General features: G+C 43.3%; 1 protein-coding gene across 1 annotated transcript in view; it reads right to left on the bottom strand.

The window, feature by feature from the left end:
- Positions 1-434: 434 nt before the first annotated feature.
- The window catches only part of LOC112588050 (uncharacterized), a 144675-nt gene continuing 120920 nt past the window's right edge, over positions 435-24189 (bottom strand). Inside the window, exons 3-6 of the mRNA XM_025306645.1 lie at positions 2664-2748; positions 2524-2575; positions 1930-2091; positions 435-837 (exon numbers count right to left, since the gene is read on the bottom strand). Of these exons, the coding sequence (XP_025162430.1) occupies positions 2066-2091; positions 2524-2575; positions 2664-2748 (163 nt within the window). The 3' untranslated portion in view covers positions 435-837; positions 1930-2065. The remainder of the gene's footprint in view (positions 838-1929; positions 2092-2523; positions 2576-2663; positions 2749-24189) is intronic.

The following is a 24189-nucleotide window of genomic DNA, read 5'->3' as shown; positions in this document are numbered from 1 at the left end:
GTATTCTACATGCATTTATAATCATAAAAGTTTTAATTATATTATGCTATTGACCAAGAAATATAATTAAGTTATTGTTACAGTTGCATTTAAAGTGACTAATGTCTTTACTAAATAATTATAGACAAAAAATAACTTTCAAACTTCTATAACGTAACAACACTATGCAGTGGTTACTCACTATCACTAATGGTACAAACTCACTACTTCACTCACTAAAAGCTCATTCACTCTTTAAATTACTAGAGTGGTAACAAGTAGTTTTTATAGAATTAGTAATGGTAATAGCAAGTTTATCAATAAACAATAAGTAACCATTATGTAGTGCTGTTACGTTAGAAGGTTAAAAGTAATTTTTTGTCTGTAATTTTTTAATACACATATTTAATCACTTTAAATGCAACTGTAACAATAACAGAATAATATTTCTTGGATAATAATAATAAATATAACTCATACTTTTTGCAATTAACGTATGAATACATGTAGAATACACATAAGATAAGCGACATCCAACTGTCAAGAAAAATTAGGTTAAGCATCAATCGACATGTTCGCGGGCTCAGCTGAGCGACAAGCGTGTTCACAGTCGCCACCTATACAGGTCTGATGGAACTGGACATTTTGACGACGAATTTCGGACGTGATAGTTTTTCACGATTTCGTACTTTGAACTAAAATATTTCGACTTACAGTGCACGTAGGACAAAAGTAAAGACAGTTTTGTTATGTAAGTCAACCCCAAGGAATCCATTGAGCTCACTTAGAATTCGATCAGATTAGCCGTTTAGGTAGTACGATAATCTTGCCTCCAATCAACTACCCAGATAGCCAAACCTGCGCGAGCAGATTTCGAACAAAGCCTGTTATCATAGTTTGATGGCAAATAGGCAACAAATTTAACGCAGAATCTGTCATATTAAATTATGCTGCCAATCTGCGGTCAAATATGCGCCAGATCCTGCTGTCGGATATTTGATGGCAGATTTGTACCAAAAACCGCGCAAGACTTGCAGTAATTTGATGGCAGATTGGCAGCAGAAACTGAGCAAACTCTGCGCGCAGACTCTACGCGTAGTTTGGCAACAGGACCTGCGCGGTTTCTGCTGACAATCTGCTCGCACGGCCTGTCGCACAGGTCCTGTCGACAAAACACGAGCCTAATGAGGACACAGATGGCTATGGTTTTGATGTGGAGATCTGATCAAAATTGGCGTCAATCTGCGCGCATTCTGCTAGCATTTTGCTTACTGGGAAGTGTTGTAAGCTGTAAGCCGTAAGAACTAACCAATTATAGCCGATTATTTTTGTAATAATCGATTGTGATTCGCCAATTCTTACAGCTTACAACTTACGACACGTATTGTAGACCAGTACCGCGATTCTGTAACTCGTTATTGGAGTTAATGACACTTTCGTTATCGTTGCGCAGCTTTTGTATATCGTAGAAAAGCTGCGCAACAATAACGAAACTGTCGTTAACTCCAATAACGAGTTACAGAATCGCACCACAGGGGCTGTATTCCGTACTCGCGTACCGATATTTGTCGGTGTCGTTAGCAGTATTGCGCAGCTTTTTTGTTATATGAAAAACCTGCGCAATGCCGCGAACGACATCGACAACAGTCGATATGCAGGTACGGAATACAGCCCCAGCGGCGCGATTCTTTAACTCATTATTGGAGTTAACAACACTTTCGTTATCGTTGCACAGCTTTTGTATACCGTAGAAAAGTTGCGCAACGATAACGAAACTGTCGTTAACTCCAATAACGAGTTAAAGAATTGCATCACAGGCCTTAGTTTTTCCGAACACTCTGTGTCTCCACCAGCATGACGACATAGATAAATCTTGAGTCAAATTTGCGCAAAGAAAAAGAAAAAGAGGAAGAACGACGTTAGTTATAGAAAAACGTTATTTATATTTACAAATGGAGCGTCATCGATGTTGTAGCCGGTGTGATATAATTCCTTATTAAAAGGACCCCGCACATTTTATAGGAAAAAAGTGGCTTCGGTCAAATTGGCTGAGATTATGAAAATATTGTAGTTTAGGTGATGCTGATTAAAAGTTTCCTTCGGCAAAAATCTCTAAAATCAAAATTATAAAGGATACGATGACTAAAAGTGAGTGCTGTTGGAGCTTAAGAATGCCTGCTTTTGTATACACATATTAAGTTAATATACAAATATTTGAAAAAACATATACTAACTTATACTAAGACTAACATAAGGTTAAGATGCATCGAACAATTGAAACTGTCAATTAAATAAAGTCAGGCGAAAGTTAATTAAGAAAATTAAAAAAGATATCATGTATTAATTTTTTTAAATACATGCCATTTTTAGACTGACCTTTCTTGGATTGACAGTATAGATTATTTGATGCACCTTAAGTTTGCATTTGGCTCTTATAGACTTTTATATTATATTATTAGATTAAGTTACTTAAGTAGTATCATTATTAGAATAAAGAAGTATTATTAATAATATCACGTAAATGTAGATAAACGTTTAACTTACTTTCTGTATTTTCAATAGTACTGTTTTCAGAGATACTGTTCGTAGAGGTTTGCTAAAACAGATAAAACAGATAATTGAATATTAATCAATGCTACTTATTTTATATATCTATGTTAACGTAAAACGTTTGTGATATTTACGTTCATTGATATTCTCGAATGTATCGCATAGGCTGCATAATACTTTTTTTCGCCTCCTTCAATAATAATGTTGCAAAAGTCATATCTATAAAAGAAATAACAGTATGACAATTTATGACAATATCAAGATTACAAATGGTACTTTTACTTTTTCATGCTTTCACCGCATCTTCACGGCTCACAATTATTTTATATTCTTTATTGTCTTCCGCGTCTATAAGAGACAGGTCTTCGATAGATGCCGTCATATTGCTACTCAGAAGGTCCAAACTCCCTCTTGTAAAAATTGGTTTGCAGTTTTTAATGCCCTCTGCGGTAAGCCCCGGATGTGGGCGGACTAAACGAGTGACGTCATGCGGAATGGGGATGCGCGCCAATTGAAATATGAATTGGCGAGTACAGATAGACGTTCTTGCAACGTTACAGCGAGCAACAGTGAGCAACATACAAAGCGATAAATATATATTAATATCTTATTATTAATCATCATAGAGTAGTAATAGTGTCGTAATAGTAAAATAATTAACAAATAAGTAGAAATAGCAACTAATCTATAATATATATATATACACACAAACGTTGTGCGTACATATCATAAACACACACGCACACATGCGCACGTACACACACATACGTGCATATCCATATATATAATATATTAACAATATCAACAACTGCTATATATATATTGCATATATTAACCTCATTAACCTTATTATACCATAATAATATAATACATATATAAGCTCACAATTTTATGCAACATCTATTACTACGATGTCAAATAGACTCGCAAGAAAGTTCCATATTAACTATATAGTACATTTACTCTACATATATAATAAATATTTCATAATAATGACAATTTATTGGTACATTTCATTTTACAAATATTCTGTTAAGATGATTCACCATATCATTACTATTTTGCTGAAATAGTATTTAGAAAAATTGCGTTAACAATTAACAATATTTTATAAATACTCGATATTTCTACAAGTAATTTGTTAAATAAGACCATATCATTGTATATTTACAAATTTCATACTGATACTGCCATTATTATATATTATATATTATATATATTTCCTAAAAGTTATGTTATGAGGGATATTGATGCGAAAAATTATTATAATGGGAGGATAATATTTGACAATATCAGACGTACACTCGTGAACTAAAAGGTATGTGCACCGATTTTTTGTTGACTTCGGAACGCGCTCCAACTTGAGGAGAAAGATAACCACTGCTTCATACGTCAGCGCTGTCACTTATTACGAGAGCAGAAGGATGGCATATACGAGTGTCAAATAAGTAGTGATTGTGGCGTAGACACAAATGTCTTGGAGACTTTGAGTTATAATTGAAGAAATGAAGAAAACAAATAGTGATTGTGAAGAAAAGTGGCAAAAGGCTTCATAAAATTTTTAAAACAGTATATTAAAGGAGAGTATTAATTGCCTAATAATATTTTAAGTGAAAAATATTTTTAAATTTGAGTGTAAGTTAAAAAAGTTATAAACCATAATTTCTTTAATGTTAATTTGATTATGATATATTGATTACGTTAATGTTAATGTTAAATTTGTCATCGACGTTGAATGAATATATATATAATGCTATTATTTCCATAGGTGAGTAATTATATTATTGTGTTCAGCAGAAGTAAGCAGCAGACCAAGTTGAATGATATGAGTATCTTGTTAAAAAAATATCATTCGACTTGGTTTGCTGCTTATTTTTTATGAGCGCAATAATATAATTGTCCACCTATGTAAATGATAGCATTACATGCATATTCATTTAACGTCGATGGCAAATTTATAGCTATAAAATTATTAACATTAAAGAAATTATGGTTTATAACTTTTTTAACTTACACTCAAATTTAAAAATATTTTCACTTAAAATATTATTAGACAATTAATACTCTCCTTTAATATGCTGTTTTACAAATTTTATGAAGCCTTTTGCCACTTTTCTTCACAATCACTATTTGTTTTCTTCATTTCTTCAATTATAATTCAAAGTCTCCAAGACATTTGTGTCTACGCCACAATCACTACTTATTTGACACTCGTATATGCCATCCTTCTGCTCTCGTAATAAGTGACAGCGCTGACGTATGAAGCAGTGGTTATCTTTCTCCTCAAGTTGGAGCGCGTTCCGAAGTCAACAAAAAATCGGTGCACATACCTTTTAATTCACGAGTGTACAAGTCGAAATCTTTCCCACTCTATAACGATAAATTTATTTTCAACGTTAAACCGACCCTGAATCTTCATTAATATTTCAGTTAATTAACTTTCCTTTTTCTCAAGTTAATTATTGTTAAACTGGATATGATCAAATATCCAGCGAGGAAAGACTCATTGATCGACGTCGAAACAATGTCAAATCAATGTCGAATTGACGGTTTCGATCGCTGAGTCTTTTCTGAATATGTAATGATTAACAAATCTTCTTTCATTAATAAATGATAATTTGACTAATAACTAATAATTGTACGTGGTTGTTCATTAAATGATTGAGAAATTTTTGTTCACTTTAAACTAATATCTACAGCTGCATCACGAGTTACCGGATAATCTGTATAATTTTGTTTTTTGATTTTCTAATTCTCATTATCTTATGAACATATTATGAACAGAGATACACATTTATGCATATGAATATAATTGCATGCATATAATTGTGTGTGTGGATATGTTGCTCGTTGTTGCTCGCTATAACATTTTTCTGTGCTTGCCAATTAATACTTCAGTTGGCGCATATCCCCACTCCGCATGACGTCACCCGTTTAGTTCGCCCACATCCGGGGCCTACCGCAGAGGGCGGTACAAGTAGATTGTGCCGTTTACCAGACGGGAGTAAAGCCAGCGGCACACGGTGCTTGTTTTAGTGCTGGATGAAAATACTGCGTTCTGATTGGTGCATTTCCATCCATCTTCGGAAATGTACCAATCACAACGCAATATTTTCATCCAGCAAGCAATCCAGCACGAAAACAAACACCGTGTGCCGCTGGCTTTATTTCTCCTTGTTGCTATTGCGAATGCCTCACTTCGCGAGCCGCAGTGATCAAAGCAGGAAGTGACGTGTTTTCTAGGGGAATCTATTACGTCACATAAACACGGAAACGTATCGACAACTTACTGTCGCTTATATCGGAACGACATTTGTAGTACTGTCACTATTGGCAGTGAATATCGGAACGCAGCCAATGGCAGCAGGAGTAAGGCCCCTTGCACAATGCCAGGCAACAAGCAATAAGAATAAAAATAGACCAATCACAATCGACTATTACAAGAATAATCTATTGTGATTAGTCTATTTTTATTCTTATTGCCTGTTGCCTGGCATTGTGCAAGGAGCTTAATGGATGAGAAAAATAGTCTTTAGACGTAGGCTGTAGAATTAAGGCTTAGTCTACAATACGTGTCGTAAGTTGTAAACCGTAAGAATTGGCGAATCACAGTCAATTATTACAAAAATAATCGGTTACAATTGATCAGTTCTTACGGCTTACAGCTTACAACACGTAGACCAGGGGTCCTATTCTTGAACTATTTGCGTATACGTAAGTGGCAAGTTTCGACTAATCGCAATGGAAAATTCCTAGAATCGTACTCTTGACAGTCGCAAGTGAAACGTATACGCAAATTATCATTCGCAACGAATGGGTAATACCATCCGTTTCTCTCGAAACGTATGTGATACGTTATGCAAAGTACAGAAAGTGGAATATAAGAGTACATATAGAAGCACACTGTTATTAAGAAGAAGAATAATTCAACGTTAAGACGACTAAAAGAATGGAAAATAATAGCTGACTTTACATATCCGTAAGAGAAATAATAAATACGAAATTTAAGAGAAAATTGCATATAAATTTCACGTAAGCAGTAAGAAATAGACCAACCACAATCGATTATTATAAGAATAATCGATTATGGTTGATACTGCTTACGCTTACAATCTTAGGCCCCTTGCACAATGCCAGGCAACAAGCAATAAGAATAAAAATAGACCAATCACAATCGACTATTACAAGAATAATCTATTGTGATTGGTGTATTTTTATTCTTATTGCCTGTTGCCTGGCATTGTGCAAAGGGCTTTATTCTTGCAGCCATTGTAGATGGGTCTTAACGCTCGACTGTCTACAGCGTCGTCTACAATGGCAGTAAGCAGTAAAAAGTAAGCATAAACGGTAAGAAATAAACCAATCACAGTCGATTATGACAAAAATAATCAACTGTGGTTGGTCCATTTCTTACTGTTCACGCTTACTTCTTACTACTTACTGCCATTGTAGACGACGCTTAAAATGCCATGTAGTAAGTATTACAATAAGCCAATCAGCGTCGAGGAATATTGCCCATCTATATACAGACGATAAATGTCAAAACATTGCGGTGTAATAACGTAAGTTAGTGTATAGGTTATGAACATAGATTTGCAAAAAATTGAAATTTTTTTATTTGTGATATTATGGAATCATGGGCGTAAGAATATATGGACGGAGTATAAAGTGCTTTTATAGGCGCGGGGTATTGCCCTTGAAGAGTGAGGGGAATCTATCGTCGGTCATCTTGGTCTCTCATATTTAAGGTCTACTATCACGTCGTGAGACGTCATTATCCTCCGTTAATCGAGACTATTATATCAGGTGTACTAAAAAGAAATCCATTATTTTTGCATGAAATTGAAGGCTTTAATTATCATAGTTAGAATGGTCCGATTTAGGTCAAATATGCGCCGTTTTGTTGGATAACTTGTTGTCATTTTGAAGGTAATTTCATTATGCCTCTCTCATAGAAGCCCTCGTCCCTATTGGCAAAAAATTGAGACAGTCGATTTTCACAAGCCTCTCTTGAAGCGAATTTTTCACCAGAAAAATTGTTCGCCATGGACAGGAACAGATGGTAATCACTTGGTGCTAGGTCCGGACTATAAGGTGGATGCATAAGAACCTCCCAGCCAAGCTCCCGGAGCTTCTGGCGAGTCACTATCGATGTGTGTGGCCTGGCGTTGTCCTGATGGAACACAATTCCTCTCCTATTGGCCAAAGCTGGCCGCTTCTGAGCGATTGCTTCCTTCAGACGGTCCAATTATTGATAGTACAGTTCCAAGTTAAGAGTTTTGCCGTAGGGGAGCAGCTCATAGTAGATAATTCCCTGCTAATCCCACCAAACACACAGCAAAACCTTCCTGGCCGTCAATCCTGGCTTGGCCACCGTTTCCGCTGGCTCACCGCGATTCGACCACGACCGTTTTCGCTTGACGTTGTCGTAAGTGATCCACTTTTCATCACCAGTGACCAACCGTTTCAGAAATGGGTCGATTTTGTTGCGATTCAGCAGCGATTCGCAGATGGAAATTCGGTCCATGAGGTTTTTTTGCGTTAACTCGTGTGGCACCCATACATCGAGCTTCTTTTTGTATCCAGCCTTATTCAAATGGTTCCAAACGGTTTTTTGTGCAATCTTTAGCTCTTGGGCAATCGAAACAGTGCTTACATGACGGTCGGACTCGACAATGTCCATGATTTTATCGATATTTTCGACAATTGGCCTTCCAGTGCCTGGTGCATCTTTGACATCGAAATTACCGGAACGGAATCGACGAAACCAAAATTGCGCGTGATTGGCTGTTACAGTATCAGGACCATAAATACTATTCACATTTTCAGCCGCCTAGCTTGCGTTTTCGCCTTTATCAAAGAAAAACTGTAAAATATAGCGTATTTTCTCTTTGCTAGTGTCCATCTTTGACGCGCGCTCAAACAAAACTGAGTCAACTAATCACAAAACTGTCAGGAAACTTTTTTAGTACGAAATCTCATCTTTCTAACGCCATCTAGTGGAACCCGATCGGACTTATACAACGCGAGATACAGATAACTAAAGCCATCTATTGGAAAAATAATGGATTTCTTTTTACTACACCTGATATGATTGTAGTGAAATAAATTTCATAAATTTAATTTTAATTTATGAAATAAATTTCATAAATTTTTAATATATGATAAAGTAAATACTTTGTTAATATTAATTTCAGTATTAACAATGTTTATATCTGTTCTAATAGCCAGATTTGAATATGACATAAAAAATTATTGCTTTATCAACACTGAGTCAGTTAGGATTAATAATAATAATTTTAGGAGTATGATTTATTATCATATTTTCATTTATTGACCCATGCAATTTTTAAATCATAATTGTTTATAAGGACTGAGGTAATCATTTATTTAATAACAATCGGGATATTCGTGTTTTAGGAAGATTAAATGAGTTTATTCCTTTTACTATAATAAGATTTCATTTAACTTTATTTTCATTATGTGGTTTTCCTTTTATGTCAGGATTCTATTCAAAAGATTTAATCATAGAAGTAATTTACTATGAAAAATTTGATTCATTAATAATATTAATATCAGTTATTTCTTTATCATTTACAGTAATTATTTTTATGTTGAAATATATAACATTCCGTGACACTAGCGACTGTCGCCATCTTAGTCTCTCATATTCGTTCCAATAGACATTTCTTTCCCCTCACTCTTCATGGACCACCCCCGCAGCTCTATGCTCCGTCCATATATTCTTACGTCCATTAGATGTCCGTTAGACATACTTTCGGTGCCAATATTCCTCCAGCGTTGTTAGATGCAATATATTGCGACGATACAACGCATGCATGAGATAACGTAGGAGCTCTACAATAACGTAGGAGCGTGGTCTACAATGGCTACAAGCAGTAAGAAGTAAGCGTGAACAGTAAAGGTCATTCTACAATACGTGTCGTAAGTTGTAAGCCGTAAGAATTGGCGAATCATAATCGATTATTACAAAAATAATCGGCTATAATTGGTCAGTTCTTATGGCTTACAACTTACAATTTACGACACGTATTGTAGAATGACCTTAAGAAATGGACCAACTACAGTTGATTATTTTTGTCATAATCGATTGTGATTGGTTTATTTCTTACCGCTTACGCTTACTTCTTACTGCTTACTGTCATTGTAGACCACGTTTCAGAAAGCATATGCCAGTGACGGCAATAAAGCACATCGTAGGGTCAATGGAGGGGCCCGCGCTATCCGATCAGCTGTCTTCCCGCATAGTTTTCCCGCGTTTCTTGAGCGAATGTCTTATTCCAGGTTATGTTGTCCAGTGGATACTAAGTAACAATTAGGTTACATTAACATTATAATTTCTCATTCGACTATATAACTGTTACATAATACTTGTATTATGTAACAATGACATTGTTAAGCAAAAAATTGTAATGTAGATTGAGAATTACTATCGGACCAATTAAAATAACCACGATTTAGATCAGAGCTCGGCAAAATGTATACGCGACGGCCGATTTTCGGCTATCTCCGCCCACCGCTATTCCCTTTATCTTACCGCTCCGCGCGCTGCCTACAAGCCGCTCGAGTCTCAGGAGCGTGTTTCCAATAGTTTTCCACGTCACCCATGAAGTACTATTGTTAACGCGTTTTTTTTTAAGTGGTGTCCCCAGTAAGCTTAATCCACTGATGACTGTAACAACCCGTAACTAATTGAACAGAAGCGAAATAAAATATATTAAATGAAGAATATTCAATTCGATTTTCGGCGTCTTTTATTGGTAAGAGTGGAAACGTCAATTTGGATATTGCAGGTAGCGAACCGCATAAGACGTGGTAAGGAATCGTCGCTTAAAGAAGAACACTTCTCATTTTTTATAAACTTCATTTTTGAAAAATGAAGAGGCCTACTGGGGATACAATTTAAAAAAAAAACGTGTCAACAATAGTATCTCATGGGTGACGTGAAAACTATTGGAAACACGCTCCTGAGGCTCGAGCGACTTATAGGCAGCGCGCGGAGCGACGAGGTAAAGGGAATAGCGGTGGGCGGAGATAGTCGAAAATCGGCCGTCGCGTGCACATTTTGCCGAACTCTGATTTAGATTATCTAATTTACTCGATTGCAATTTTCAATGCATAGTATAATATGGGCGCTATAATACCTTAAAATGATACGATACTGAGACTTTTACTCAAGCAGTGTGCTCTACGTCATCTCACGCATGTGCTGTAGCGTCGCAATATATTGCATCTAACAACTCTGAACTGGGCTACACTTTTTATATCTGCAATTTCCCATATTTCTCTTTGTAGATATCATACTTGGCGTGAGGCACTACCGTGCCTCTTGATTTCTCTCGGCAACAATTTTTGGCGCCTTTCTTACATCATTCCATATAGAGTCGAATTTTGCAATTAGGTCTTTCAAAATGTATAATAAATAATAATATAATCCTGTCTGCTCCTTTATATGCAACTATTGCAAATTGGATAAATAATATAATGACAGGTATGCATTTTATTCGTTGCCATTTTTGACATTATTGAATTGAATATTTTTTACTATTATGTTGAGATTTCCGCCAAATTACATGTTCCTCTAATAGCTACACGTCCACGTTGTACAACTATAAAAGAGTGAGAAAATTAATCGGTTATAAAATTAATTTTTAATTTTAATTTTAATTTTGGATTATATTCATTTATACCTAATATATTGAAAAATAAATATAATTTTAGCAAAAAAATTTTATTTTCTCCCACGTTTTAGAAATTTTGCGATCTATCCTAGTATTTAAGACCATCTTTAAGATCATCTTCAGATACTATATATCATTTTATTAACTACGAAGCATTTGACGATAAACTTCAAGTTTTAAATATAAAATCTGCATGAATACCGGCCATAATACCTTTCCTTTCTTTCTTTCTTCTTGAAATGTCTGGGGGCGCTGGGGGCACTGGATTCCAAACACCAAATAATACCTGTCCAGAGAATAGAACATGAAATACTTGAATTATAGAAAGGCTTATATATTTCTGATGTAGAACCAGTTCCAAGTGTTCTATCAGTTGCATTCAGACTTAGACGGAAAACAAAATTGTTGTTTCACAAAAATTGTTGTTTCAACAAAAATCGAATCAAGAATTGATTTTCACAGTGACGATCGAACAAAGTTATTGGAATGAGTTGCACTCAAGATCGCTACCGTGTCCACCAATCACACGGTCCCGTTGCTATCGATTCGTAACTTACGGAATATTTCGATCCTCGAAATACTCAACAATTAATGAACGTCGGTTACTAAATTTGCGTTGCTCATTATCACTCCGTGTGTAAACAAAATAAGTGCATTTCGAAATATATGTCGTGCTTCAAGTAGGATGGAAATCCGCGGGCGACAGAGAGGAAAAAGTGAAAGTAAAAGCAGCCGACCGTTTACACGTGGAAATGGGAGAAACGACCAAGTATGGTGGGCGCAATTGAACGAATGCATTTCGCTTGCGACGACCATCTCTGAGAACAGTCTAACGCCCCGAGAAATGTCGCGAAGTTACATCTCAGTATACCAGAATTGCAATATATTCCACATCGTCGTCTTATTCTTTGCGAGAAACGAGACCTAATAAAAAAAGCGATGCAATTTCGACCGAAAATCCTACGACGAGAGTGCGACGGACTGTCTCGTGTCTCTGTCGCGCCAACGGTTCGACTGTGAAATACGTATAACCCCTATCTTTCACAAAACCATATCACTGGAAACGGCCACCAGATTATCTCTATAATTGCTCATTAATAATTATATTTCCGCTCGATTAATACTCGAGAGATCCCCCGTCCCTCATACGGCGTTACTCGAGCCTCCTTTCGAGATCTTCGGATGCGGTTCTTTCCCACGACCCCCTGCTCCTCCTCCCGCCGCGGAGTCTTCTTTCGGCTCGCCATTGATATAGGTTAGATATTCTGCTAGAAGTTCGTATAAACGTGAGCGTTTGAGAGATCGAACGCTTTATGAACGAGAGGAAAAACCGGCACGTGTTGAGAATTCGCGGGATTTCGCGGGAAATGTTTCGATCGGACGTCGTGTATACACGCGAGCACGAGCGCTTCTCTATGAGGATTATTCAGCAAGGTATAAGGTCTGCCGGACTCTGCGTCGACTTGGATCAGTCGGACGTATGCGCGTCTAGGAACCGACAAACGAGAGCTTTGTGCTTGGACGCGGGCCATTGTGCGCGTACCTTCGCGGAATCAGAAGAATACGCCCTGTTCGCCCCCCTCCTCCTTTTCCCCCTTCTAACCCCAGCGCCAACCCTCCTTGTCTAGAGACGCGCGTCCAAGGATTTGGACGCGAATTAGGATTCTTCATTGTACGGAAGTAGCCTGGGGTTGTCTTGGACCGACTACACTTCCTACCGCGATGGAATGTTATCCTCGGCTTTGTATATGTTAACTCCTCTTCCCTCGAGAGCCACGCTTCTTTCACTGCCGTGCGCTCTTCAAAAGAAGATTGAGGCTTCCGGAGGAGCGAGAAGTTTTCGACATTCTTGGCGAAGAATGACCGCGACACTACCTGTGCATCTCGAAAGAGGTGTCTTTGAGCGCAATTAACAGTTGCCAAGCGGTACCCGCTTTTGTCGGGTACGGTAAATTGCAATTTCAACTCGGCTCGCAAGAATCCTCGAGAGTCCGCTTTCCCGACCGGAGAATACGCGCTTCATTATCTCTTCGGAAACTATTAGCCCAGTTACTTAAAATAACGATAACTCACTCTCTTCGGCGAACTATCTCTCTTTCAGGCCCTACTTTTACACGATACTTAAAAAAGAAATAATGCACCGGCCGTCGGGACACGTCGTTAAGGAATATCTTTTCTCTCCTTTTTACGCTTCTCTTTTGAGAGTTACATTCAGTCTTTAATGACATTCGCAAGAATCGACTTCCGACCCGGCGGTTTCCGAAAATGTTCCACAAAATTCAAGGACGCTCGCCCTTTCGCGCTGAGGAATTCGAGATTCATCCAGCCCTCTCTCCGTGGAGGGTGAAACCATTCCTCTCATTCTTAACCGTCACTTCAGCGCGATTTCACAGCAGTAAACTCGCCGGCGTGCGTTTAAAAGCGCCGTTTAAAAGCTCTCGATCATCCACGAGCCTATCCGGAGCAGGTCGAACCTACCGCGTCGAGAATTCTCGGTCATTGGACATCTCTCTTTCTTGGGGTTTCAAGGAGCCAGTGATGAATCAGGAATCCACCCCAAGGAAGCTAGAGGGAACACTGGCTCCTTGTGCGCTGGGGGCGTACGAAAATATTTCTTGGAAAGCCGAAAACCGAAACACGAGCTGGCTGGAGTTCTCTTCTCTTCTCTTTTCTTCTCTTCTCTTCTCTTCTTTTCTCTTCTTTCCTCCTCGTCCTCCTCCTCCTTCTCCTCCTCCTCCTCCTCCTCCTCCTCCTCCTCCTCCTCCTCCTTCTGTTGCTAGTACTTCAAGATGCCGGCGTGGTTCTCTGTGTGACATCGGAGATCGCCGACATTTCGCGGTGACCGCCTCTTCTTTCTTACCGCCACCTTCAACGTCTTCTTCCTCCTCCTCCCTCCTTCCGCTTTCTCTTCTTTTTATTTCGCTATTTATTTTTTCTCACGCGACTCTATCTCGTCAGGATCTTCTCCGATCGCGTCGAGAATTTCGTACGCGTTACACGCAGGTATCGTTCGAAGTTACTTTTGCGTTTACAGATCTGTTTTCGTAGCGAAGAGTAAATGTTTCGATGAAGATCAACGAAAAAATCGAAGAAAGAGAAAAGAGCGACATTATCGCAAAATCGCATCCGGGCTACCGTGGCTTATCCGCCGATGTTTACCCATCGCACGAAATTTCTGAAAGACCTGAAAAAATCCACTAGCCACTTGTTCGTCTTCCGACTGCAGCGGCTCGAGGGATATTGTCTGCAAGCATCATCGGGAAAGCCGTGTATTCGTAAAGAAAACCTCGCAGAGGGAAAAAGAGAGAGAGAAAGGGGGGAGGGAGACACGGGCGCCGCCACATACAGTTAGCTTCTCGTATCTACCTGACGATTCCCACAGGTTGAGAATTTCCAGTTGAATGGCGGGAGTATTGAGACAGTGACCTGGTCCATGGGTAAATATATTCAAGGTTTCCGAGGAATCGCGCCGTCCACATATTTCACGGTTGCCCCCGGATCGGGACGAGTCGTACACCATGCAAGAATATTCTTCCCCGAACGAGTGACTCTCATTACTTATTATCGCGATCGTTATCCATTTACATTAATCACGCTGCATGTAACGTTAAGGCAATCGGTGAAATCGCGACAGGTAAAAAGTAGCGGTCGAATCCTCCGACGAGGAAGGAACGTAGGGCTAAAGAAAGCTCTCGTTATATCGAATGTTTTGTGGTTTCTGAGACTTTCACGGTCATGTGAATTATTCGACTCGTTAAGCGTAATTTACGAGTATCCTCTCGATAATACAAATTATCAATTATCCATCTTATTGTTGGAAGAGACACGCGCGCGCGCGCGCGTTGAGAGAGCTCTCAGAAGGAGGAGGAAGGCAAAGTCCTTTCTGGATGAATCGATTAACCGGAGAAAGATGCTTAAACCGCCCTATTTGCTCACGGCATTCCGTTATTATCGCCATCCTTACACATCCGTCGATACGGTCGAAAGCATTATTTCATAAGTGTGCCACGCTCGATAGTGAGATCCCGGAGAGCCTACGTGTCGCCTATCGTTCTATAAATATATCCGTCCGATCGTGCACGCGAATGAATTAGTTTTTATGCATTTAAAAATTGTAGCGGCCATTTAAAGACTGTCTGCAACCGTATCCGGTCGTAATTGCATACGCGCGCTCGACCCATTTCATTTTCTTCTGCCCTGTCGTCGCGCACACGCACTATCGCCGACTTATGATTATTGGTCATCGCGATGATACAAACACCAGTTCCCGCGCTCGTAACGAGATAGGGCTTACCTGCCTGCGTGGCCGCGATAAACGAAACACGCCGTGCGCGTGATAAGGCGCGCGTACACGACGACCGACCAGGTGACAATCAGCCGTCGCCTGGTAGTAAGTGTACCGTGGTTCTTGCGCTGCGCGAGTACGAGGACCGATAGTGCTATTTGTCGTGCAACCGGCGCGAAGGAAACGCGCCACTACGAAACGTCGACCGTGAGAAATCATTCATGCCGTGCGCGCCGCGGCCATATCGCACTGCGGGCACAATGAATTGAGGAGAGAAATCGCACGTTGGAGAGGTGTGCGGGGAGACGTACCGTTGCATCCTCGAAAGCATCTTCGCCATCGAAAAAAATGGAACATTCAAATTTCACGCGATAATCACTGCAAAATTGTAGAATGATCGTAGACGATATTCCTGAGCTCAGTCGTCGAAAACGACGACGATCGCATGGTTGACGAATTTGCAATACTGTCTCTCAGATACGGTAAACGTAAATCGTGAATGCTATTATTGCTTGCATTGCTATACATTGCGACGTTATTTCTGAGCGAAAATGTTCATGATCTACCGTATCTGAGAGACGGTGTTGCAGAAACTCCCCAGTAACGTAAAATTCGACCGGAAAATCAAACCGAACTCTTCGACTCAGCTGAAGTTTCATTTTTACATGTTGGCAACGTACTCGAACTAAACTTTCGCGTAGTCGATCCTGAGCTCGCGATGTGAACGCACTGAATCAGTATCGGAGAAGTGATACGGAATGTTTCGCGGAATGTCTCGCGGAACGAGACGCGCCACTGCGTACAACTCGAAAGCACGGCAAGTGTTTGAACAACGCGATTAGCAACACTTAGCTGAGTCCGGTCGTCGCGAGGTGTGCGAGAACGAGCGGGCAACGCCGAGACGCGACGCCGCGCCGAGGTAAGGCGAGGCGAAATGGATTCCCCGGGCAAATCGATCGGAAAAAATACTACTCTTGGGCGCCGAAACGCACCTCTCGGGCTTCGAAGGCGGGCTCGGCGTGTATTCGGTTACCGTGCCTCGTCTGTGAAATCCTGTTTGATCCCACGGTCGGCTGGAGGAAAGGCCTCCTCCCCGATTCGTACGTGATAAACGAAAAAACTTGCCGCGTAACTGCAGCACCTACGTGACACCCGGCTAAAGAGATTATCGGATTCCTCTCCGCTTTGCTGCAGTCCTCTCTTTCACTCTCACTCTCTCACTCTCTCTCTTTCTCTCTCTCTCTCTCTCTCTCTCTCTCTCTCTCTCTCTCTCTCTCTCTCTCTCTCTCTCTCTCTCTCTGCCTCTCTCTCCGGCCGACATCGAAATACCAGCGAAATGAATGGATATCACTGTGCGCAGCGAAACTTCGTATAAGCGGGCCCGCGCGCCGAAGTTCGACATGCGATTGAGGGAAGTCCGAGAAATACCGCAGCAAAGAATAAAGGGACGGAAATAACGAAGGAGATACGGCCGTATTTGGAACCGCGCGCGTTCGAGCGCGCCGCCTCGCATGCGCTTCGAATTTACAAAAAGGACACGCTGACGCGCGGCTCGAAGCTGCCCGACATTTTTTTCGAAGTTTCTCGCGAAGTTGTTACGCGGCGGCGAATCGAGGAGCGATTCGAGGAAGAAGATATTAACGACCAACGGGGTTGTCTATACGTCTAGAGGGCAGCGTGAACCATTTTCTTTGTGCACAAACCTGCCGCCGGACTGACGATCTATCGATCGATTCGTCTCGATTTGCATTCATTCTAACATATACCACACTAAATTATTTCTTTTTTGTTCAAAATATGATTGATTTCTATAATTTATGACAAATGTTGAATTGACGTGACACGATCGCATTTCCGAGGAATGTCCGTCCGATACATTGTGTCGCAAATCATGATACAACACGCGGCGAAACGCGCGAAGTTTTTAATTGCTCGGCCTCTCTCTCTCTCTCTCTCTCTCTCTCTCTCGCTTTCCGCTCTTCGCTGAAAGCGAGGCAGCGGCGGCGGCCGGCGTGCAGGACAGGATTTTTCGCGGCGATTCTTTTTCCTCGGGCCCGCGTCTCGGGCCGTACGGCCCGACGTTCGCACGACGCAGGATTCCGAAGCGTGCGCGCCGGGCAAGATCGCGCCCCCCCGCATCGTCGGATTCCTGCGGATGCATCGGCGCGGCGGATGCATCGCGCTACACCGCGCCGCACCGCGCCTTGCAGCGCTCGCTTCGCCTCGCCTCGCCTCGCCTAGCCTAGCCTCGTCTCGCCGAAACAATCGCGCTGCATTCGGAGCACATCCTGCCGGGGAGCGCGATTTCGCAATTAAATTAATAGTCGACGCGGCGACCTTGCGACGGCCCGATCGATAACCCTAAACCCTTCGCCGCGCACGTTCGCCACATTTATCGATACCATTAGTCATTCGGTATCGGCCACCGATACCGTCGCTCGCTTTATCCGCGCAAAGATATCCGACACCGCGAGCGCGAGGCGGGTACACTCGCCGCCAGTTTCCGAAATCAGCCGAGATGGACATTTCTTTTCAACATCCTAACGTCGCCGCGATAGCTCTGCGATCTCATCGGGGGATTCCGCTCGGTGCAAAACTACCATCACTTTAGCCCGGGAGATCAGCCAAGTATCTCGACGGAGCAGATACTCGATATCCGTTGGCGCGCGTATTATACTCAAAATTGAACGATCGTCGCGTCGCGTTGATTCGCCGGGCTTTTCATCATTTTAATGATAACGCGAAATTTACCCGCCGACGGACCGTTCGAACTCCTGGCTATTTCACAACGCGGTCTGCGTCCAACACGGAAGTTCAAGTGTGCGAATAATTCATCACGAGGACGTGTACTCTTGCGTGTCGTAAATAAATTACGACTGTGATTTTTTCACCCTCAGCTGATTCTTCTGAGCGATCCTGAGCTTTGAAGGCAGATTGCTTCATGGAAAAAATTGTCGACCACAAGAAAAGTCCTTTTGTCTTATTTGTAACTCTCCACGCTACATAACATTACAATTTCAGAAGGTCCTGCTGCGGATTATTCGCACAGCTTACTTTCGCATTCTTCCTTATTTCTCGGTAGGACTTCTCTCGTGAGCAAATGTATAAATAAACAATGGACCCGACGAAAATGCAACGCCGACCGACAGGCACGGAGTCGCCTGTCGGTCGGCGTTGGGGAGGAGTCACGCCAACGAGATCGATGACGCGTTCTGTCCTAATCACGCGAGTCGATTCGAGGCTCGCTAGAGTCTCCTCTTATCCGCCAGCAATGGCGCGTTAGGTAGTTAGTTTAGCGGCTCGCGCGCACGCGCGCGGCGGACTTTTTTCTAGCGATTCAGGATTTGTGAGGGATAGGGGCGACCGGTTTAACCAGACCGGCCGCGACTGATTTCTAAATTGATCCTTTTGGTGTGCCGAGCTCTTTAAACGCAACGGGTCCAGTTTCCACTCCAGTCCGTGGGCTGCGACGAAGGATCGAGCAATTATCGAACATGCCGGAGCGATCGTTGCTCGAGAATCGCAGCAAGAGACTCAGCAGTTCTCTCCCTCTTTCTCTCTCTCTCTCTCTCTTTCTCTCTCTCTCTCTCTCTCTCTCTCTCTCTCTCTCTCTCTCTCTCTCTCTCTCTCTCATTGCGCTGAAAATACATCCCTCAGCGTATCGTCGCGTTAGCGGTGTTTATCGTCGATACCTCAGGAGCTAAGTGTCTCGCTCGACGTTTAATCCGCTACTTCTAGTATCTAAGCACCGGCAGAGCCTAACCGCTGTCATTTGAACGCGGCTTGGTATATTAATTGTGTTAAATAATCGCGCGCGCATAAATCCCAGCCAGCGCCGTGCGACGTCGGGTGCTTCAAAATTCTTCTTCCTCTCCTCGTTCTCCTCGCTTAGCCGGCTGTTGATTAACGACCGCTATGGAGGCGCGAGTATTCGGGTGCGATGAACTTCCATTAAATCACTAACATTGTACGGCACCGTCCGAAAGGGATTATTGAGCCCGCCACGGACAAGATTGATCCTCGACGGGGCGAGGCATCCTCTCCTGGCAAAAAGCCGCGGCGAAAAAGCGGCATTACCTGCGACCGCGCGCGCGCTCCAGTGATGGCCGTCGAGTCGAACTTCCGCGCAATTTTACAGGCAAATCAGCTGCAAAGCGAATCAAGTACCGAGAGACAAAGAGAGGGAAAAGGGGGTGGAGGAAAAGGAAAAGAAAAGATAAAATTAATTGCACTTTACGCATCCACCTAAAAAATATAAATCGCATCGCTATGTAAACTGAGTAATTTTTAAAACGACGACGACGACGACGTACGTAATTAACGCGGAATAGACAACGAAAGGAATCCCGCGAAAAATCGGCGGGCTCGGACGAGGAACGTTCGGTGCTCGGCGCGCGCGAGCGAATATCGAACGAGAGAATATCAAAACGCCATCACTACTCGCTGCGCATCTCACGCGAAGTCGCGCTTCGATACACGTAGACAATCGAGACACGTCCGTTCTGCTCGCTGGAAATCCCGTGCAAGTGCAAATTCGCGCGTTGCACGTGCTCGCGAATCGGTGCACGCGCACGACGGTGCGCGAGCACGGCGCGGGGCACTAAAAATAGTCATGGGGGTGTCTAACGGTGTCGAATCGTAAGTATGCGCTGCTTCGCGCAACCCTCGCCCGTGCAAAACGTGAAATGTTACGAGCGGCACTTTGTGCTCGGTCCAGCCGCGCCCGTGCCGCGTCGTAGCGCCCCGGGCGTAATGATAATTTCGCGCCCTTACAACACCGCGACTGATAAAAATGCGCACTTGAGAGAATGGCTCGACTCGGCCTTGACTTTCTCCTCGTAAAGCTGATGTACAAGACGCCTCTCAAGACGGAGTGTCCTCCGGATGAAGCGCCTGTCACTATCATTAGTCTCGCGAGAAAGAGATCGAAGACACATCGAGAGAGAGAGAGAGAGAGAGAGAGAGAGAGAGACGCGTTTTACGCAATATTTTCGAGCCTTCGCGCAGAAACGGGATTTGTTACGTCTACTTTCATTTTCGCCGAATCTCATTACCACGCTTTGTATTTGCTACGCTTTATATTTGCGAAATTATCGTAATAGGTCTTGAACGCAACAGGAAAGAGGTATCCTTGATATCCGGATCTACCAAATTTGATGCGACAATACGTCACGCGATGTTTTTATTAAAACAGAAAAAAAACACCTTTGCTTAACAAGAGGAATCAGATTATCCAACCGCCTTCCATCACCGCCTGTTCGTTCACACCGGTGCATCCGCTGACGTTAACGGTAAAAATCCATCGCGGGTCGCGGGGTCGGAGTGCGCACTGTTTACCTTACCCTTTCGCGGAAAATGGTCCGAGGAGGAGGAGAGAATATTGTTAAGGCGGCATGTCGCCGGCTATAAATAAAACATGATATACGCGCACGGCGAGTGTATCGCACACAGCACCGGATGACGACGCGGCCGGCGTCTGGGACGGCAGAGAGATCGCCGCGGCGTGATCTCTCTCGGCTCGTGAATGACAGCTCGCGATGGCGACGGCGGTGGTGCTGGTACTGGCGCTGATGGTGGTGGTGGTGATGGTGCGCGATTACTGTACAGGATACGACAAAGGAGCTGGCTAATCGAACACACGTGCCGTATCTTCGCGCCCGCACCGAGAATTCTGCATTCTCTCTCTCTCTCTCTCTCTCTCTCTCTCTCTCTCTCTCTCTTTCTCTCTCTCTCTCTCTCTCTCTCTCTCTCTCTCTCTCTCTCTCTCTCTCTCTCTCTCTCTCTCTCTCTCTCTCTCTCTCTCCGTCTCCCTCCATCTCTCTCTCTCGCTCTCTCATTCTCTCTCTCTCTCTCGCTCTCCCGCTCTCTCGCTCTCTCTTTCTCTCCCTCGCGAGGGAGCAGAGAGCGCGAACAAACACGCTTGCCGGCGCGCCACGCGTATGTTTGTGAACATTCGATCGAGTGCTGGATACATAGTGACTCCTTCGCGAATAAAATGTTGCCGCGGATAAATGAATGCGAATGAATGTTGCGCGTTTTCTTTTCGTCCTCGTGAAGAACTCGCTTCTCACGGGGCGCCGGGGTAGAGAACGATGCGGGCTGCAAATATCGTGAAATTTCATTTCTGCAAGTAACGGTCGTGAGTTCGCCTCGACTCCACGGAGAACAAGCGCATTTTTAGTGTGAGTTTCTTTTCCCCCCTTACCCGTCTCTTTCTCTCCGCGAGCTTGCATGTAATGCGTTCTTTGAGGTTTTTCAAGATCTTGCGGGAATCTCATAGTAAAATTCGTTTTATACTGAAAAGAAGCAGCGCTACCAAGTTGTATCTTTAAAAGTTCAAGCGTCGGGATCCTCTCTTCCTCGCATTTTTCGACACACGTCTGTTTCAAAAATTGTACTTGTCTGCGACAACAAATATTACTTCGTCCATTGATAGCTTAACTTAAGGATATACTTGAATTATTGATAAGGAAGTATACGTCCCCCCTGCTGATTGCGCAAGGTCGCGGTAAAAAAGAGTAGAAGGACGCCGTAATACCCACATGATTAAATGAAATAACGAATGGTTGTTACCGGCAAAGGGAGGCTGCCATAAACGGTATTGCACGCCTACGTCGACCAGACAACCTCGAGCCGCAGCGCGGGTGCGAACGCGGTCCAAGGTAATCGAAAAGTCGTGCACTTATCAGGCCGTTTCCCACGCCCACGTATATTCGGTTCGAAGGTTATCGCAGGGGACATGGAGGGGGGACATATATATATATATGTATGTACATGTGTTTGTATTTTGTTCCTCTCTCTTTGTTGCCGAAATATCTCTTGGTCCCTTTTGATGAATTCCTGCAGGCGTCCCGCATCCGACATTCGCGAGCTCACGTACCGTCACGAGCGACCGTTGTTCTTCCTCATCAATTTACAACGGATGCATCCTTGCAATTGGTATGCATCCTTACCTCACTCAACCTGTCTGGCGCGCCGGTATCACATTGGTAACAACGCTCGTCTCTTCCTTTCTCCTCGTCCTCTGCCTCCTCCTCCCCCTCCTCCTCTCTCCTCCTCCCTTCTCCTCCCCCTCCTCCTCCGCCTCCACCTCCTCCCCCTCCTCCTCCTCCTCCTCTTTCTTCTCCTATCTTCTTTTCCTTCTACTTCTTCTTGTTCGTCTTCGTCTACGGCTAAAAGAGCGAGCTATGAGAATCTCTTTGCGTCAGCACACTTGTTGCCAGCATCTCTCTGTCTTTCTCTCTGCTCTCCCTCGCGATTGTATTTGTAGTTTGTTCTTCCGCTCCATTTTGACGAAACGTGCAATAAAAATTACGCTTCGTCCTCAAGCCCCAAGTTCTCATTTTCCCTTTTCGTTTCGCGGATCAGTTACGCGATCTTTTATTTCAGAGAATAAAATATGAAATGCTGACAGGGTAAGATACGCTCTTAGGATTCCCAGTACTTCTGCAAATGGCATTTACACGCCGGTTGCGATTAACCCTTAACCTGCGTTGTCAATCCATCGGTATCCCTCGTGCGTTCCCCTTTCTTTTAGGCTGTAGGCGCACGTTATTTATGAGCATTCTTACACGCATCGCGCTTCAGGGTATCTAGTTTTAAGATGTCGCCTTTTGGAGCCTCGTCTTTCCTACGGTGTTACGAGCATCTTCGCGTGAGCGCTTCGACACGTTTCCCACATTTCGTGAACACACTATCGCGCCTCCTCCAAACTTCTCATCGCCATAAAATTTCAAGCTCTCTCTTTCTCTCTCTCTCTCTCTCTCTCTCTCTCTCTCTCTCTCTTTCTCTCGCTCTCCCTCTTTCTCTCCTAGCATCGCAACCAGCTGTTTAGGGGGTTGCAGCCAAATTAATACGTCACTCGCCGCTCGCGCGTTCGCCACCATTATATAACACCAAGGCTCGCATCTCGAGGAATGCGAGCTTCTCGCGTCTACCGGATCCGATGTCGGTTCATTCTCTCTTTCTCCATCTTTCTTTCTCTCCCCCCCTCTCTCTCTTTTTCTCCCAGCTCTTTCCACCGGTTAATACCGCGCCTCCGTGTGTGGCACACGTGATTTACATGTGAGCCGACGCAGCGGCTGGCCGGTCGGCCGGCCGGTGACGGTGGTGTGGCTTTGTGTGGTGCGAGCTCGCACACGACTCAACACACAATACACATACACAAATATACACAAACACACTCACAGCCACGCACACGCACGCACAAGAGTCGGCGTCGTCGCATGAGGCTTTTGTACGTGGAAAAGGCGTTAGTCGGTGCAGGATGTTTTGGCGAGGCTCGTGAAGGAATTGCCGGAGGAAGGACAGTCCGTTACGAAGGACGCGAGAGGGACGAGGATGGGGGAGAGAGACCGAGAGAGAGACCGAGAGAGAGAGAGAGAGAGAGAGAGAGAGAGAGAGAGAAAGGTGGAGAGAGGGCAGAAAGAAGGATGACCGTGCACGGTTTCGCGAATCCCGCCTCGCGCGCGATTTGCTTAGCAATCGCAATTAATAGCTCCCGCGCCGTGGCTCAATGGCCGTCTTTGTTACAAGTGCAAACCTTATTTGCACGTGGGATCTCTCTGTTGCCGGGCTTAGAGAGATCCTGAGATCGTAGAGAGATTGGAGATAGGGGAAAAAGGGAGATTTAAACCGGTCAATCCCCGCTGAGCCCCGAAGCGGCCCCACTCC

The sequence above is a fragment of the Harpegnathos saltator genome, unplaced genomic scaffold (genome assembly GCF_003227715.2).
Source record: "Harpegnathos saltator strain DR-91 unplaced genomic scaffold, Hsal_v8.6 scaffold795, whole genome shotgun sequence".
In the NCBI taxonomy this organism is placed as follows: Eukaryota; Metazoa; Arthropoda; class Insecta; order Hymenoptera; family Formicidae; genus Harpegnathos; species Harpegnathos saltator.
The sequence above is the reverse complement of the archived record's forward strand: the minus strand, read 5'-3'. Positions and strand labels throughout refer to the sequence as shown.